Source organism: Trachypithecus francoisi, unplaced genomic scaffold (assembly GCF_009764315.1).
Source record: "Trachypithecus francoisi isolate TF-2019V2 unplaced genomic scaffold, Tfra_2.0 Lachesis_group3, whole genome shotgun sequence".
NCBI classification, from domain to species: Eukaryota; Metazoa; Chordata; class Mammalia; order Primates; family Cercopithecidae; genus Trachypithecus; species Trachypithecus francoisi.
The window spans coordinates 146,701,194-146,719,286 of NW_022681468.1; the positions used below are offsets into that span (position 1 = coordinate 146,701,194).

General features: G+C 43.6%; 3 protein-coding genes across 8 annotated transcripts in view; 1 reads left to right on the forward strand and 2 right to left on the reverse strand.

The window, feature by feature from the left end:
- Positions 1–4,477, reverse strand: part of TUBGCP4 (tubulin gamma complex associated protein 4) — a 39,448-nt gene extending 34,971 nt beyond the window's left edge. For 3 of the 5 annotated variants that reach the window (XM_033190358.1, XM_033190361.1, XM_033190357.1), the window contains exons 1-2: positions 4,109–4,472; positions 3,723–3,755 (exon numbers count right to left, since the gene is read on the reverse strand). In XM_033190358.1, the coding sequence (XP_033046249.1) occupies positions 3,723–3,755; positions 4,109–4,186 (111 nt within the window). In that variant the 5' untranslated portion in view covers positions 4,187–4,472. Of the gene's footprint in view, positions 1–3,722; positions 3,756–4,108 lie in introns of all 5 variants that reach the window. The other 2 variants (XM_033190359.1, XM_033190360.1) reach the window with 1 other exon arrangement.
- Positions 4,478–4,488: 11 nt separating this feature from the next.
- Positions 4,489–17,292, forward strand: ZSCAN29 (zinc finger and SCAN domain containing 29). 2 transcript variants are annotated; one of them, XM_033190352.1, is made up of 6 exons: positions 4,489–4,959; positions 5,503–5,904; positions 6,363–6,567; positions 8,365–9,063; positions 11,064–11,528; positions 13,511–17,292. In XM_033190352.1, the coding sequence occupies exons 2-6, from the start codon at positions 5,587–5,589 to the stop codon at positions 14,377–14,379; spliced, it is 2,556 nt and encodes an 851-aa protein (XP_033046243.1). In that variant the 5' UTR covers positions 4,489–4,959; positions 5,503–5,586; the 3' UTR covers positions 14,380–17,292. The 2 variants fall into 2 exon arrangements, with proteins under 2 accessions (XP_033046243.1, XP_033046244.1); XM_033190353.1 differs by lacking the exon at positions 4,489–4,959 and having other exon boundaries at positions 5,493–5,904.
- ADAL (adenosine deaminase like) overlaps positions 11,421–18,093 on the reverse strand; it is a 34,168-nt gene continuing 27,495 nt past the window's right edge. Inside the window, exon 12 of the mRNA XM_033190364.1 lies at positions 11,421–11,542. Within this exon, the coding sequence (XP_033046255.1) occupies positions 11,540–11,542 (3 nt within the window). The 3' untranslated portion in view covers positions 11,421–11,539. The remainder of the gene's footprint in view (positions 11,543–18,093) is intronic.

An 18,093-nucleotide genomic window follows, 5' to 3' on the forward strand; every position in this document is an offset into this window, starting at 1 on the left:
ATTTAAACAATACAAAATGGTGTACATTGAAAATAAGTCAACCACCCCAGAAGCAGCTGCTATTACCTACTTCTTAAGCAATCTTCTAGGGATGGTCTATAAGGATATGGGGGTTTTGACCTGGTTGCCACTAAGTTTCTTTAGCAATATTGCTCAAACGGGGGTCTGCAGACTCTATGGGTTTCTCAGACATATTCTTAGGATTTACAAATTCTCTATAAAAGTTTTCACTCCAGTAAAAATCTGAAATTAAACATACTATTATCTGTAAATGTACCTTATAACTGGCCATATAAATTTAGTGTCCATATTTGCATTTGTATTTTTAATTTAAATGAAAGCCAAATGATAGCCTAATATGCTATATATAAAGGTTTCACAGCAGTTCAGGCAGAAAAAAGTAGTGGGAAAATATATTCCTTCAACCAACTTTTTAAAAACACTGTGGTAAAATACATATAACAAAATCTACCATTTTAGTTATTTTAAGTATATAGTTCAGTGGTATGAAGAACATTCACACTGTTGTACAACCATCAACACCATCCATCTCCAGAACTTTTCTGTTTGCCCCAAATGAAACTCCGTATCCAGCCCCTGCCAAACACCACTCTACTGTCTCTGACTTTGACTACTCTAGTTACCTCATACAAGTGGAATCATTCAGGCCGGGAGTAGTCGCTCACGCCTGTAATCCCAGCATTTTGGGAGGCCGAGGCGGGTGGATCACCTGAGGTCAGGAGTTCAAGACCAGCCTGGTCAACATGATGAAACCCCACCTCTACTAAAAATATGAAAATTAGCCAGGCATAGTGGTGGGCGCCTGTAATGCCAGCTACTTGGGAGGCTGAGGCACGAGAATTGCTTAAACCCAGGAGGCAGAGATTGCAGTGAGCCGAGATTGCACCACTGCACTCTAGCCTAGGCAACAGAGCGAGACTCTGTCTCAAAAAAAGTGGAATCATTATTTGTCCTTTTGAGACTGGCTTATTTCAGTTCATCCATGTTGTAGCATGTGCCAGAATTTCCTTCCTTTTTAAGGCTGAACAATATTCCCTTGTATGTATATACCACATCTCAATTACCTATTCGTCCCTGCACTGACACTTGCTTCCACCTTTCAGCTATTGTGAATAATGCTCGGTGAACATGGGTGTACAAATATCTGTTGGGTCCCTGCTTTTACTTGTTTTGGGATATACCCTGAAGTGGAACTGCTAGATTATATGGGAATTTTATATTTAATTTAATTTTTTTTTTTTTTTAGAGACAAAGTTTCACTCTGTCACCCAGACTGGAATACAGTGGTGGGTTCATAGTTCACTGTAACCTCAAACCCCTAGGTTCAACCAATTCTCCCACCTCAGCCTCCAGAATAGCTAGGACTACAGGCATGTGTCACCATGCCCGGCTAATTAAAAAAAATTTTTTTGTAGAGATGGAGTCTTGCTCTGCTGCGCAGGCTAGCCTCAAACTCCTGGCATTAACTGATCCTCTAGCCTCACCCTCCCAAAGTGCTCAGATCACAAGTGTGAGCCACTGTGCCTGGCCTTTATTCAATTTTTTGAAGAACTGCCATACCATGTTCCATAATGGCTGTAACATTTTACATTTCCATTACTATATCCCAGGTACTGTGCTAATACTTTCAGACAAAAGAGTGAACAGAATCAGATGCAATTACTGCTCCAAAGGAACTCAGCATATTATAAATGGATGGATATATAATATGGATTATATGTGGATGCCATCTTTACATGACAGTAAATGTGGTAACAAATAGGCAAAGACAAATTTTTCTATTATCGAGTCCATAGAAAATTGATTAGGAATCCAATTAATGTAGATTTTAATGACACAATGCTAATCACTTCTTCAAGTTAGTAACTTAAGAGGTTGCACAACACGGTGCTTAAGAACCTGGTCTCTGGAGCCTGACTGCCTGGGTTTGAATCCCTGAGTTGCCTTTACTTGCTTGAAAGCTTAGGCAAGTTACTATACCTATCGGTGCCTCAGTTTTCATACCTATAAACTGAAGAAAATAACTGTGAGGATTAAATAAGTTAATACATGTGTAAAGCACATGTCCCAAGCACACAGCCAGTGCTCAACACACATAAGCAATTTTATATTATTAACAAGACAGCCCTACCAGTTATCAAGTGATACTACTATTAAAATTGGCACTTGAGTGTTTCTTGTTGGCAGAGTTTCAATATCTAATTACTCTGAAACAGCACACAATATCTTGAAGTTACTGATACCATTCTATATAACATAGTTATATGAACAGGCTGAGAAATCCTGCATTAAAATAATGGTCATTTGAATTTATTGATTTGGTCGTTTTACTTTTAATTTATAAAAATATTTGATTTTATAATTTTCTAAGAGCATTATGCTTGAGTTTATAACTAGCTTATGTATATACATATTCAATATAATAAAATAATTTTCCTCAACACTTGGCACTCATGACAACTTTTCCCTTTATTCAAGTGTAAAAGACACTGCTCTGCAGAAAGTATGTAATACTTGCTGTCTTTGTCTTCTTTCCTTCCATCAATACCTAAACACCTGCTATGTGGCAGTAACTGTGCTAGGTGCTCCAGGTAGACGAATGAAGAAGACCACTGTGGTCTTCGCTCCCAGGGGCAATCTATGTGGGAGAAAGGCTAAAAACAGGTAACAACGATACATTATGAACTGTGACAAATCCTATTAGGGAAATAAACAAGTTGATGGAGAATAATGGCATCAGGGGAGGATGCTTAATTTAAAGATGTGCTCAGAGAAAGTTTTTCTGACAAAGTGACTTTAAAGCTGAGACCTTAAGGATGAAAAGGTAGACAATACCTGATTGAGAAATTTTTCATAAGAAACAAAGGAAGGGAAAAGATGAATTACTTGTTGCTGTCTCCCCCACCCCCTCCCTAGCTATCTTTCCTGTACTGTGTTATCTCTTTTTATTTTGGACCATCAGGCACCCACATACTTCCTGAATACTGTCCTCCTATATGCCTGACATTGTACTAAGCTCTATGGAGAAAAGTGAAATATTGAATTAGTCTTCAAAGATCTACAGGTGAAAGATAATTCAAACCCCACCACACAAATCTCCACCTATTTTTTTCAAAAATTCACCTAAACTCTCAAACTCCAAATACACATTCATAAATAATAACGAATCTGTTTGATTGATAGGTTTTATAGACTAAGAATGTACCTTTTCTGCTCTTCCACAGTCTATTTGCCAATTCTTCTAAGAATAGGCGTGTCTTGGTGATCACTACCAGGACTGGCGAGCATAAAGTTCTCTGAGCTTCAGTTTGCTCATTTGGTAACTAGTAGAAACAATACCTAAATGACTAAATTATTGAGAGCATTAGATAACATTACTGGAAGCAGAAGCAGGTAAGAGTACTTCAAATACTGAAGCCAGACAGACCTGGGTTCAAAACTAAGCTCTGTTAATTACTAGCTATGTGACCCCGATAGTTATTTAACATTCTAAACCTAGGTTAACCTGTAAAATGGATATAGATGGTTGTGAGGATTAAATAAGATAATGCATACGGAACATCATACATTCCTGGTTACACAAAGGCCCTCTACTAAGTGCTTTACCTAGTGCAGAAATTTCCTGGTAAAGGAGTAATGAGGGAAACACCGCAGGCTCTCGATTTCATTTTTTCATTCAACAAACTTTACTGAGCGCTTACCAAGTGTTCGGGAGCTGTGTATTTGGCCCAGTCCTTGAAAACTCAAACAATGCACGTGTGAAAATAAATAGGAGAAAGTACCTCCCACACTTCTAAATCATTCCCCAGCAACTGTCACTCAGACACCTGGACCTCTGGCCCTTTCCTCGCCCCGCCACAGGCGGGGCTCTTCGAGGTCTGCCCTCCGTTTTCTAGCCTAGGCCCAGCCTCTCTAGGTGTCGCATCAGCCTTGACCCTAAGGGGCTGCCCTCCAGTCACCTGTCCAGGGACACGCCCCCAGCCCTGGAAGCCCCTCCCGCTAGGTCCCTCAGCCTAGTCCCCCAGGTGCTGACTCAGGTCCGCCGCTCCTGCACTCCCTGGTTCCCGCGCTCTGCGCCGAACAGTACCTGCAGGCCACTCCGCTTGTTCCAGGTGAAAATAGACCCAGGGTACCCGCTCAGAGCCAAGAGCAGTTCGTGGATCATTCCCACAGCGGACCTCGAGTCCCTGGATACTTCACCCCCTCCTCCAGCGCACCTCCAGGCGACCACGAGGGGAGTGCTTCCCCTTCCACACGCGCACCAGCCCCTGGGTCGGGCGGTTTGTGCCGAATCAACCCACCGAGACAATCGCTGCGGCGGAGCGGACGGGAAGCTGGGAAGGGGTCGCGGCTGAGTTCCGGAAGTTCGGCGGCTCCACTGGGCCCACCCGCTACTCCCGCCCAGGCTCCGTGGAGACTGAGTCGCGGTCGCAGCCCTCGCGCATGCGCCCTCGGTGCCCCGAGCCGCCCGCTCGGACTTCCGGTTTGGGAGCTGTACTCGGGAGGCTGGAGAGCCCGGGCCGGGGTCGGGGTTGGACCCCAAGTGGGTGAGACTGGCCCGGAGGCAAGGATGCGAGGGGGCTGAGGGGCAGCTCGAGAGGGAGACACTCCCAGGGGTGGGCTGGAGGGCGCCCTCAGGGCGCCTTAGCCGGGTCAGAGGCCTCTGGAGGGACCGCACGACGGCTCTGGGTGACCCGGCCGGAGGGAGCGGAGACAAAAGAGGCCAGAATCCCGCAGTCGCCGCTCCTTGAGCTGAGAGCTCGGCGTCCGCGAACCGGCAGCACCTGGAGCCTCTGGCCGACTCCCGAGCACGTCCTCAGGAAGTCCGTTACTACTGCCCCTTGGACTCTCCAACGCAGTGTGACTCTCCCCAAGCCCACTCGGTCCTCGCTTTGGAGCCAAAACCAGCTTCTCTCCTTGCGCGAGGTTTTCCGACAGGTAGCTCCCTAATCCTTGCTGAGCAACTTCTACTTTTACGCGAGGAAAACAAAGACCCGAGATTCTGGACGTGATTTTTTGCCTGGGGTGGGCTTTGGAAGTTGTGCAGCCCGAGGGGGCGGGGCGGACACTGAAGGCCTCCGGAAGGACTGCGGAGGTACTGAGGGAGATGAGCTGCGACCAGCTGGACAGAGGCTTTTTGTTGCCTTCAAGCAGGATGGCGACTTGTCTTTAGATCCTCTCGAGCACCAGCTCTCCTATATGGTTCGGACTCACCGTGCAACATTGGGCAGGGAAATTAAATGGGATTGGATTTGGAGGAGGTGGGAGAGGGGCAGACAGTAAGTAGTTTTATTTTCTGCTGCTTCCTGGGGCTGCCCTGGAAGTCAACCAGAAAAGCACCTTTTGCAAAGTCTGTTTACTGAAGATTGTGCTACCACAGAAGGCCACTCGGAGCACATGGGAAGGCAGGCCAGCTCTGGCAAGACTTTAGACATATGAATGTATTCCTTCTGCTAATAGTGCCATCTTTCTCTGCCCTAGGAAGAAACTCCAAGGACATGGGAAGATAGATGTAAGCCCTGGAACCCAGACTCTTAAGTGGAGGGAAGCTGCTTTCTGCTGTTAATGATGGCCAAATCCGCTCTGAGAGAGAATGGCACTAACTCTGAGAGCTTCCGACAGCGTTTCAGGAGATTCCATTACCAGGAGGTGGCTGGGCCGCGGGAGGCTTTCAGCCAACTCTGGGAACTTTGCTGTCGGTGGCTAAGGCCGGAGGTGCGCACCAAGGAACAGATTGTCGAACTGTTGGTGCTAGAGCAGTTCCTGACCGTCTTACCTGGGGAGATCCAGAATTGGGTACAGGAACAATGTCCAGAAAATGGAGAGGAGGCAGTGACTCTCGTGGAAGATTTAGAAAGAGAGCCTGGAAGACCTGGATCTTTGGTGAGAAGGGAGGGGGAATTCAAAAGTGTGATACTGGGAAGGGGCAAGGGTGGAGGGCTAAATTAAGATAGAGACAGGCTTAAAGAGGGACACAGTCTCCCTTGGTGATGCTTATACTTCTGGTCTGGTGTAGGTAACTTTTTCAGATAGTGCTTGTCTGGAGATGCTGCCTGGGTGTACCTTCACCTACCCTGTCACAATGAGTTTTTCCTAGTTTCACAGTTTCTTAATAGGGAAGAAAGGGGATTTTTTTTTTTTTCAGCCTGTAGGTGGGTTTACTCTTTTGATCGTTTCCTTCTGGAGTTTCAGCTGCTTTAAGCTAATGGCAATGGAATAAGATCCTTGTTCGCTTTAACCTCCCCCACCCCTACAACTCTGGCCACGGGTATTAAATAATCTCCTCTGGGAATGCCCCTTATTATGATCTTGCAGTGACAATTAACGGGGGTTGTTTCTAGGTCACAGTCTCTGTGAAGGGGCAGGAAGTGCGCTTGGAGAAGATGACACCCCCGAAATCATCACAAGAGTTATTAAGTGTTCGGCAGGAGTCAGTGGAACCCCAGCCCAGGGGTGTACCCAAGAAAGAGAGGGCAAGAAGCCCAGACCTGGGACCACAGGAACAGATGAACCCAAAGGAGAACCTCAAACCTTTTCAAAGGAGCGGTGAGGAGTAGATTCATATGGGAAGATAGACTGCCATTCCAAGTTGGGAAGTAGGGTTGGGGATAGTGAGTGGGTAAGGGATTTCAGGAGTAAGTGGAAATTGCAGAATATGTGGTTGTTGACATGTAGTTTAGTCCTGTGGTATTCTTATATCACCTCTTGATAAGTCCACAAGAGAATGGCTCCCTAGTTTTTATCAGAAAGAACTTGGAATTCTTTTATTTCCTCTTGGTAATGATGATAGTAGATCATTATTTTCTAGATAAAAATTCTTTTCTATACTTGAAGGCACATCTTCCTTTTGGTTGTTTTCCGTCTTCAAATTAAACTGTATTTGTTACCTTAAATTTTCCCCCCAGAAGATCCATTCTTTAAACCTAAGTTTTTGTTGCTCTCTATTGGAACCTTTAAGTTCTCCAAATATCATGTTAATTGTGGGGAACTAAATTATGTGTATTATTTTCCTGAAAGTCTGTTAGAAGCTAAGTAAGAATTTTACTTCAGAATCTTGCAATGTCTTGTATCAGTATAGCCCAAGCTGTGATATTTTTTTGTTCACCTGGTAACTTCCAGGACTCTGATAACTTTCCCCAATGCCTTTATACCTAGTTGATTATTCTTGTACTTGATTTTTGTAGAACTTGTTTTTCTTCTTTGTAGTGTATTGATCTCCATGTTCTATGCTTTTTTCTGTTACCATTTCACTTAAAATTTGTTGAGGTTGTTTTGAAATCTGATCTTATCATCCAAGACAACAGCCTTCTCAGCCAGTTTGGTAATGGTCTGTTTAGTCACCCAGATGAAATCCCTGAATCTTACACACAGACTTGCAGAGTTCATTAGTTTTTGAACACCTATCAAGGTGCTCAACACCTTGCAGGGTACTCTGCAATAAGAAAATGTGCCTATCCTGAACTTAAAAACATGATTGAGAACACAACAGCTAACTCTTTTAAGTATGGGCCGAACTGAACTGTACTGAAACAGTGCCAGACAATGACTTGCTCAATTGTGTGAGTACCGTATGGGTTTGGCAGAGTGGAAGATGAGGGAGGGCTATAGGTAAGGCTTCTTGAGGGCACTGGGAAATACAGCCTCTTGAAGGATGGGCTGAAATTGGATAGGAGGGAATTAAAGGCACATAGTGGTGAATAATAGTGTGCTGTGTTCTGGAGGGAAGAGTCTGACAGGAATGGGTATGGTAGACATTAAGGTTAAGGTTCACCAGGGTAGCATGTGCACTGAGGAAGCAAGAGCCTGCAATTAGGTAGAACAGTGACTGCTGCAATTATCGGGGTGTGAGAGGATAAGTAGTCTGGACTTGGATGGTGGCAGTAGGAATAGAGAGGAAGGACTACTAAGGTAACCACCTTTCGAACTTGGTGACTGACTGTGAAGGAAACAGATAAGTTAAAGACAATCTTCTCTTGCCTCCCCCCGAAATCACTCCGAGTTTAATTCTGTAGCCCCAAGTGAAGAACAATTATTCCCAGCAGTACTAGGACCTGCCTACAAATAGGAGAGCTAGGGAGCAACTTGGAATAGAATTATCTGCTCTGAACACACAACAGAATCCTTTCCTCTCTTGTCACCCTGCTCTGGAAAATAAAACATTTCTCATCTTTTGAGGTTTCCTGTATTTTCCCCACTTTTTTCAACCCACTGAACTTTCTGAAAACATTGCCTTAGAGACTTTGTTTATCATCCTCTTGGATGAAAAAGGAAGGACTGAATTTCAAGATTTTTGTGATAATCAGTCCAAACTATGACACCTTTTGTTTGCTTCCCTGCAAGCAGGATTTCCATTTCCTCAGTCCGGTGTGGTCTCCAGGTTGGAGCAAGGAGAGCCATGGATCCCAGATCTGCTGGGCTCCAAGGAGAAAGAACTTCCAAGTGGCAGCCACACAGGAGACAGACGAGTGCATGCTGATCTGTTACCATCCAAGAAAGATAGAAGAAGCTGGGTGGAACAGGATCACTGGAGCTTTGAAGATGAGAAGGTGGCAGGTGTGCACTGGGGCTATGAAGAGACCAGAACGCTTCTCGCAATTCTCAGCCAGACTGAGTTTTTTGAGGCTCTCAAAAGCTGTCATAAGAACAGCCAAGTGTATGGGGCTGTGGCTGAGCGGCTCAGAGAATATGGCTTCCTCCGGACCCTGGAACAGTGTCGGACCAAGTTCAAAGGTCTCCAGAAGAGCTATCGGAAAGTCAAGAGCGGCCACCCACCTGAGACCTGCCCCTTCTTTGAAGAAATGAAAGCCCTGATGAGTGCTCAGGTCATTGCCCTGCCCAATAATGGCCTGGAAGAAGCAGCCTCTCACTCTTGCCTAGTGAGCAATGATGCTAAGACTGAGGAGCCAGGGCACAGGGGCTGGCAGCATGAGGAGGGAGCAGAAGAGGCTGTGGCTCAGGAGTCTGACAGTGATGACATGGATCTAGAGGCGACCCCCCAGGACCCCAACTCAACTGCAGCTATTGTGTTCAGAAACCCAGGTGGTAAGAAGCTTTTCTTCTTGGAGTTTTAGAATTTGACTTGGGGAACAAAGAGACTGGATGTGGGGTCAGAAGGCTTAATGTTACATGCCAGCTTTGCCACTTAGGGAACAAAGAAGTGCTTCTCAATTCTTTGTGTGTATTTCATTCTATTTTATGGGAAAATCAGTGAAATAATTGGGAATAAATTTAGATTTTTAAAAGAAATACACTCAGAAAATTCACAGTCCTGAGAAGGAGTATCATTCCTTCCATTTCTTTACTATTTTTTCCCTGATTTTAAAATCATTGCAGGCTCACTGAGAAAAATGTGGCATGATACTATCTTTAAGTAGAACCAGTATTTATTGAGTACGTCATATGAACTGGATATTTTACATATTTTATCTTTTACTTCCCCAAATCTCAAAGTCAGTTTATTATATTCATTTTTACTTAGAATAGTACAGTGAAGAATTGTCCAAAGTTGGGGAAACATTTTTTTATTTAAAAATTTTAAAATATATTTAAAACACAGACAGGGTCTTGCTGTGTTGCCCAGGCTGGTCTCACTGGATTCAAGCAGTCCTCCCACCTCAGCCTTCTGAGTAGTTAGGACTACAGGTGTGAGCCACCACACTCAGCTGGGAACATCTAAGTTTCCTCTGAAATTCATAGTATACATTGGCATTTTAACAGGATTGAGAAGTCCTACAGTGAGAAAGCTTGTTTAACACTCTATTTAAATATTCTTGCCTAAGGAATCCTTTTAAAAGTGTCACTTACTACCATTAATGTAATTGGTCCAACTGTGCTGTTATGGAAAGAACACCAAAGTATGACTCAGGAGGCTCAGATTCTAATCCTGATGACCACTAATCAACTGGGTGACCTTGAACAGTTATCTAACCATTCTAAGCTTCCATTTCCTCAAGCATAAAATAGGGCAAAGCAGGAGGACTACATCACTAAAGTTGCAGTTCCTTTGTGAGCAGTGGTCTTTTCCTTCTGTTTTTTATGACATGCATGATCTTACTTTAGCTCTGTTCTAGCTTTCTGATCTTTGTGTCTTCTGCTTTTTCATTTCTATTTTTCTTCTTGTTTTCTTCATTCTTTTTCCTTTTTTGTTGTGGACACAAATATATGTAGGTTAATTAAACGTGGCACATGTGCTAAATGTTATTTTCATTATCTTTGTTCTCACTTTTTTTTTTTTTTTTTGAGACAGAGTCGCTCTGTTGTCCAGGCTGGAGTACAGTGGTGTGATCTCATCTCACTGCAACCTCCGCACCCCTAGTTCAAGTGATTCTCGATTCTCATGCCTCAGCCTCCCAAGTAGCTGGGACTATAGGTGCACACCACCATGCCTGGCTAATTTTTCTGTGTTTTTAGTAGAGACGGGCTTTCACCATGTTGTCCAGGCGGGTCTCAAACTCCTGGCCCCAAGCGATCCACAGGGATTACAGACATGAGCCACTGTGCCTGGCCAGCTTCTTTTTTTATATGGCTAAACAGAATTTGTAAATAAAGGTCTCTGTGAAATTGCTAAAGGAGATAAAGAAGCAAAACATTTTATACTGAGTTTGTGGGTTTTGGCAACATGAAGTATTTTTACTTTTTCATCTAGGAGCCTGAACTTAGGTGAATTCTTTTTGAGACGGAGTCTTGCTCTGTCGCCCAGGCTGGAGTGCAGTGGCGCGATCTCGGCTCACTGCAACCTCCGCCTCCTGGGTTCACGCCATTCAGCCTCCCGAGTAGCTGGGACTACAGGCGCCCGCCACCATGCCCGGCTAGTTTTTTTGTATTTTTAGTAGAGATGGGGTTTCAATGTGTTAGCCAAGATGGTCTCGATCTCCTGACCTCATGATCTGCCCACCTCAGCCTCCCAAAGTGCTGGGATTAGAGGCGTGAGCCACCGCGCCCGGCCACTTAGGTGAATTCTCATGATGCAGATGATAGGACTGAGGAATTCAGGCTGTAAAGTTCTGGATTAAGTGGTGCTGAAATTTCTCTTCTGGTGGCAGGTGTACACTGGGGCTATGAAGAGACCAAGACTTACCTTGCAATTCTTAGTGAGACCCAGTTTTATGAAACCCTCCGGAACTGTCACCGCAACAGCCAGCTGTATGGAGCAGTGGCTAAGAGGTTACGGGAATATGGCTTTCTTAGGACCCCGGAGCAGTGTCGGACCAAGTTTAAAAGCCTGCAAACCAGCTATCGGAAAGTTAAGAATGGCCAGGCACCAGAGACCTGTCCCTTCTTTGAAGAGATGGATGCTTTGGTGAGTGTCCGGGTTGCTGTCCCATCCAATGATGGCCAGGAAGAAACAGCTTCTTGCCCCATCCAGGGGACCAGTGAGGCCAAAGCTCAGAAGCAAGCCGAGGAGGTAGACGAGACCACAGAGGAAGATTCTGATGATGAAGAAGATACCGAGGTACTCCCAGGGGCTGTCATAGCCCGTGCTCCAGTGTTATTCCAGAGCCCCCGTGGTAAGATGCTTTCACTGTTACGGTATAAATAACAAAGGGAAAGACAGTGGGACTTAGGAAAAATATCAGATTGAGGAAAACTGGTCTCTACACCCAGCTTTCAGGATTCTTCTTGTGATCACCCATATTTCTTGTCTATTAAGGCAGCTCACTGAGGGGATATAAATTATTTATGTGACTTGCCTCCTCTCACTAGAGCATCAATCTGAGATAGCTGCACATTGTAAATCTGCTGTGATTTATTCATGAACTGCTAGGTTTCCAGCCAGTTTACCAAGCAGGGATTCTGAAAGCTCACATTTCTCAAGTAGCATGTCATGTACCCCATAGTAGGATGAAGTTGATTTTAAAAGTTCATTCTCTTTTATGTAATGTTTTCTTCTAGTTTCAGCTCCTATACCAGCTGTATGTCTGCTTTATTCACATTTATGAAAACCTGGTAACTCTTCACTTTTACGAATCTGAGGTTCCTGAGAGAACTGACCCTTTGAATCTTAGTTGCTAGATAAGAAAAAAATACTTCACAAGGGCTTCCCTCCTTGTGAGAAGAATTCTGATTTCAGAGTCACATATGTGTATGAATGTGAATCCGGGCTCTGTTGTTTATTAGCTAAGTGACTTAGAGAAAGTTACTTAAGTCCGGGCACGGTGGCTCACGCCTGTAATCCCAGCATTTTGGGAGGCCAAGGCTGGCGGATCACCTGAGGTCAGGAGTTGGAGGCCAGCCTGGCTAACATGGCGAAACCCCATCTCTACTAAAAATACAAAAAATTAGCCAGGTGTGGTAGCGCATGCCTGTAATCCCAGCTACTCGGGAGGCTGAGGCAGGAGAATCGCTTGAACCTGGGAGGCAGAGGTTGCAGTGAGCTGAGATTGCGCCATTGCACTCCAGCCTGGGCAATAACAGTGAAAAAAAAAAAGTTATTTAACCCCCAAGTTTGCTTATATATTAAGATGTACCTCACAGGGTTGATGTAAATGAGGTACTGTGCACAGTGCCTGGCACATAGTAGCCATTTAATAAATAATAGTTTTCATTTTCATAAGCCTTTAAGATCAGCATTCTTTAATGGTGTTCCCCGGAATATCAATTCCATGGGGTATTAATATATTCTACTAAAAAATAACTTCTAGGTTTGGGAAGATGGTAAATACCCCTTTTGGAGGCTCACAATACATATTCACATATTTAAGCATCTAAGATTTATTTAATCTAGTGAATATTTCATGAAATATCTCATAAGACTAGGCTTCTGGGTGGAAATACTGTCTCAGGAGGTACAAACATGGGCTGATACTCAACATGCTTTTACTCCTAGATTTAGAATAAGGAATATGGGATTCAGAGTTTACCTGAAATATCTGAATAATTGCAAATTTGCATAGTCTAGGCCCAAATAAGCCAGGCATTTGGTTCTTAAGACCTTTTGGTTCTTTGAAAGACACTACATATTTTTATATGCTGTTTTTACTTCCAATGTATATTGGAATGTGAGGGGAAGGGGACTCATGAAGCTCCTCTGGATATAAAAGTTTCCAAAAATGTTTTCCTGAGCATGTCCTTCTAAACCTTTTAGTTACTGGTGAAGAACATGAATAAGAATACTATGACAGACCCGAGGTGTGGCAAAAATACGTATTAGAAAGTGTCTTTCCTGTAGAAACATGGAAATTATTTTATCTAAAACCTGGTGAATTTTCTGTGCTGTACTGAGAGGATTTTCCACAGATCCTAGGTGACCAAGAGGAGTTAAGAGTATATATTAATCAGACCCTATGTAGATGAGAAGCACCTGATAGGTTAACAAGTAGAGAAGTAAAACATTGGGATTTTAATAAGATAATGGTAGTTATTTGGGATCTAGGGTTCCCTAAATTTTATCTTTAATCATCTGGTGTAATGCTTGTTTTTCCCAAGTTTTACACTCCTGTGGCACATGATTAAGAAAATAGATGACTTCTAAAATTCTATTTTACATCAGGTTTTGAAGCTGGATTTGAGAATGAAGATAATTCAAAACGGGATATTTCTGAGGAAATACAGTTGCATAGGACATTACTTGCAAGGTCTGAAAGGAAAATTCCCCGGTATCTTAATCAAGGTAAAGGCAATGAGAGAGACTGTAGATCAGGAAGACAGTGGGTAAAGACCTCAGGGGAGAAAAGAGGAAAACTGACACTCCCAGAGAAGAGCTTAAGTGAAGTCTTAAGTCAACAGAGAACTTGCTTGGGAGAGAGACCATATAAACATCTCAAATACAGCAAAGGCTTTGGTCCAAATTCCCTTCTCATGCATCAGGAATCCCACCAGGTGGAAAATCCATATAAATGTGCTGATTGTGGGAAAAGCTTCAGTCGGAGTGCACGACTCATTAGACACCGGAGAATCCACACTGGAGAGAAACCTTATAAATGTCTTGACTGTGGAAAAAGTTTCCGTGACAGTTCAAATTTCATCACCCATAGGAGAATCCACACAGGAGAGAAACCTTATCAATGTGGTGAGTGTGGGAAACGCTTCAATCAGAGCTCAAGCCTTATCATTCACCAGAGGACCCACACAGGAGAAAAGCCCTATCAGTGTGAAGAGTGTGGAAAAAGCTTCAATAACAGTTCTCATTTTAGTGCACATCGGAGGATACACACAGGAGAGAGACCCCATGTGTGTACTGACTGTGGAAAGAGTTTCAGTAAGAGTTCTGACTTACGTGCACATCATAGAACCCACACAGGAGAGAAACCCTATGGGTGTCATGACTGTGGCAAGTGCTTCAGTAAAAGCTCTGCCCTTAATAAGCACCGAGAAATCCATGCACGGGAAAAGCTTCTGTCACAGTCAGCACCTAAGTAAGCCCCTGAGGATATATAAAGGAAAGAGGCTCAATAAATGTATTGTTTAGAAAGTCTTCCAGTAGTGAGATCCATCTCCTATTCTGTGTCCAGCTAGCTTAGGAAATTCTCTAGGATTTATGCCACTGTTCCTTGTTTTTCCTGATCTAGAGTCAAATCCCCAAGGCAGTCTAAAGAGCGAAAGGAAGATTTTAGTCCCTGTCCTTGCCTGCATCTGAATTGATGGATAACATCTTTTCCCTCTCAGTGCCTATGGTGTTCCCTTAATATAAGCAGAGAGGACATGGTAGCAGATCCTATAAATTCGAATTTGATAAGCATCCTTCTTTACTCATTCTGTCATTCAGCTGCACTTTGACAGGAAAAACCCATTACATTTCAAGAAGAAGTTGTGAGACTTTGCTCATTAGGTGGGTCTAGCTCTTTTTTTTTTTTTTTGAGACGGAGTTTTGCTTGTTGCCAAGGCTGGAGTGCAATGGCACGATCTCAGCTCACTGCAACTTCCGCCTCCCAGGTTCAAGTGATTCTCCTGCCTCAGCCTCCCAAGTGGCTGGAATTACAAGCATGCGCCACCATGCCCAGCTCATTTTGTATTTTTAGTAGAGATGGGGTTTCCCCATGTTGGTCAGGCTGGTCTCAGACACCCGACCTCAGGTGATCCGCGTGCCTCTGCCTCCCAAAGTGCTGGGATTACAGGCATGAGCCACCGCACAGGGCTTTTTTTTTCGAGATGGAGTCCCGCTCTGTTGCCCAGGCTGGAGTGCAGTGGCGTGATCTCGGCTCACTGCAACCTCTACCTTCTGGGTTCAAACAATTCTTCTGCCTCAGCCTCCCGAGCAGCTGGGATTATAGCCGCCTGCCACCACACCTGGCTAATGTTTGTATATTCAGTACAGATGGGGTTTCACCATGTTGGCCAGGCTGGTTTTGAACTGACCTTGTGATCTGCCTGCCTAGGCCTCCCAAAGTGCTGGGATTACAGGTGTGAGCCACCGTGCCCGGCCCAGCTCTTCTTTATACAATAATTGAAATGCTAACATGAATGACTCTTCCTGCTCACTTAAACCTGTGCTCAAAATGACATATTTGTCAGGCACCCTCTTCATTTACCTTAAAGAAGGAGAGTTTAATGTCCATCTTTGATTCTGCCCTATGAATCGTCTTGTCAAGAACAGGTGTTCTTATGCAGAAACAGTGAAAACCTTATACTGAAGTATGAACCCTGGATTTCTTAGTTTCTTCCGAGTCCTAGAAGAAGGGTTGGAATAGAATAATACATTTACAGGATTTAGTTTGGTTTTCTTTCTGTCCAGTCTCATCTGAATTTCATCTATCCCTTGTGGTCCAGAAGTTCCACAGAGGAAGGCAGCTGGAAGTGGTGACAGGTAAAGCAGTTAAAGCTGCCAACAGGAACTCATCCATATTCCACACACACCTAGTACAGTGTTATGCCCTCCATGGGCACTTCCGCACTTCCCTGCAATAAGTAGAAGCCACTGCCACATTCCCACGTATTGGGAAAATGGACTACTGTGTGCAAACAGGCCCTTCACCCTAATAGCTGGGAAGATGGATTATCTTTGGCCAGTGGAGCTGCCAATCTAGACATACATATTCCGCTGAATACAATTAAAAGCAGTTCTTTAAATGCAAATGTAATTATTCATCTTTATGATACAATAGTATTGAATTAACTGCCCATATATTCATAGTATGATGAGCCCTGTATAGCACAAGGTCAGCAGGTCCTCTCCTTGTCCTTACAATCTAAAGCAGATGACACTGACATGGACAAGCAAGTGCACATGCATAGTTGCAGCAGTTTTAGAGAAATCTAGAAAGCTAGGTAGCAAGACTAGGCATAAATGTTGTGGTCCAATGCATTAGTTTGCTGTAACAAAAATCCAGGAGGTATTTTCTTCTCTTTATTCAGGAAGGCTTCATGAAGCACGAAGTGTTTAAAGGAGGGAAGGTTACTGGTTAAATTAGGATAGGAAGAACTTTCCATAACTAGTTGCAAAATTGAGTGCTGGGTGGGTTGAGGAATGGGAAAATGGGGGAGCAAGGTGTTTTGTGCAGATGGAACAAAAGGCAAAGGAAATACTGTAAGGAAGGCCAGATAAAGCTTGGAGTAGCATGAGAACTTGAGGAATAGTATGATATGGGCTGTGCAGCAGGCAGAGAGAATCACCTTAGCTGAAACATGGGTGTTAGGAGCAGACCATGAGGTGGCAGACCCATCATCTATAGTAAATCAGGTACTATGCTGTAACTATTGATAAGGAAACAGCTGACTGACACTGGAAGAATAAGCAGTTTAAGGGGACTACCTCCGATGGGAGACAAAGGTCAGAAATCGTAGTAACTGATGAAGATATTTTGATGAGCAGGTGAGAAAGATAAACATGGCGAGATGGCCAAGGCCTGGGATAAATAGCCGTTTCACATTCAATTAGAATTCTGTGGCTGGAATAAGATCAGGGAGAGCAGCAGGAAGATACAATATTCTATAATTCATAGCTTGTTGTATTAGAGATTAATTAGGATTCTAGTGTTGAATCTTAGTACAAAAAAAATCTAATATTTATTAGGAATTAAGGGAAGATGGTATTTCTGTTATGTTGCCTAAGCAGACAGGAAGCTATAAGAAACCAGTGCCTCAGGATCTGAGATGATTTAGGAAGTGTGCTGTAATGTCAAAATATATATATATATATATATATATATTGCCTTTAGTATATCTATGTATAGTCTTGTGGGAAAAGCATTGGTTGAGGTGTCAACAGATATTCTAGTTCCAGATGTCTTGTGTGTAAGTTAACCTGCCTCCATTTCCCTTTCTGTAAAGCCAAATAATGTTTACACCTAATCTGTCTCTCAGGGATACCATATTAATAAAAATTATGTCTATAAAGTGCCCGGTGTTTCTTCAAGTGTGTGTGTGTGTGTGTGTGTGTGTGTGTATGTGTATGTGTGTATATATATATATGTGTGTATATAAGTATATATATATACACACACACACAAATTACAATCAAGTTGTGGATGGTAGGTAAAGATCAGTCTTTCTTTTTTTTTTAGCTCCCTGTGTGGGTTTACTAGAAGTATGCTTATCTGAATCTTTATATTCTAGAAAGAGGAGTAAGTCAGATTGTGGTAAAAGGGGAATTAGAATGCAAATCCTTCCTCTGTACCTCTAGCCATATCCACACTAAATTAGGACCCAAGATAACTGGGCATGCAGAATCTTATCTTTTAATTTTTTATTTATTTTATTTTTTAGAGACAGGATCTCACTCTGTTGCCCAGGCTGGAGTGCAGTGGTGCCATCATAGGTCACTGCAGCTTCAAATTCCTGGGCTCAAGCGATCCCCAGCCTCCCCAATAGATGGGACTACTGGCATAAGCCACCACACTCAACTCATTTCTTAAAGTTTTGTATTGATGAGGGGTCGCTCTCTGTTGTCCAGGCTGGTCTTGAACTCCTGGCTTCAAGTGATCCTCCTGCCTCAGCCCCCCAAAGTGCTGGGATTACAGGCATGAGCCACAGTAACTAACTCAGCTGAGTCTTACTTTAAAAGACCCAGAACCAGCTGGGCGTGGTGGCTTATGCCTGTAATCCCAGCACTTTGGGAGGCCGAGGCAGGTGGATCATGAGGTCAGGGGTTTGAGACCAGCCTGGCCAAAATGGTGAAACCCCATCTCTACTAAAAAA

What these genes read in the sequence shown, in the direction of transcription:
- ZSCAN29 (XM_033190352.1), top strand. Translation starts at nt 5,587, where the DNA reads ATGATGGCCAAATCCGCTCTGAGAGAGAATGGCACTAACTCTGAGAGC. An exon ending in CAAACCTTTTCAAAGGAGCG is followed by an intron (nt 6,568 to 8,364) that starts GTGAGGAGTAGA and finishes CCCTGCAAGCAG; the next exon opens with GATTTCCATTTCCTCAGTCC. An exon ending in TGTGTTCAGAAACCCAGGTG is followed by an intron (nt 9,064 to 11,063) that starts GTAAGAAGCTTT and finishes TTCTGGTGGCAG; the next exon opens with GTGTACACTGGGGCTATGAA.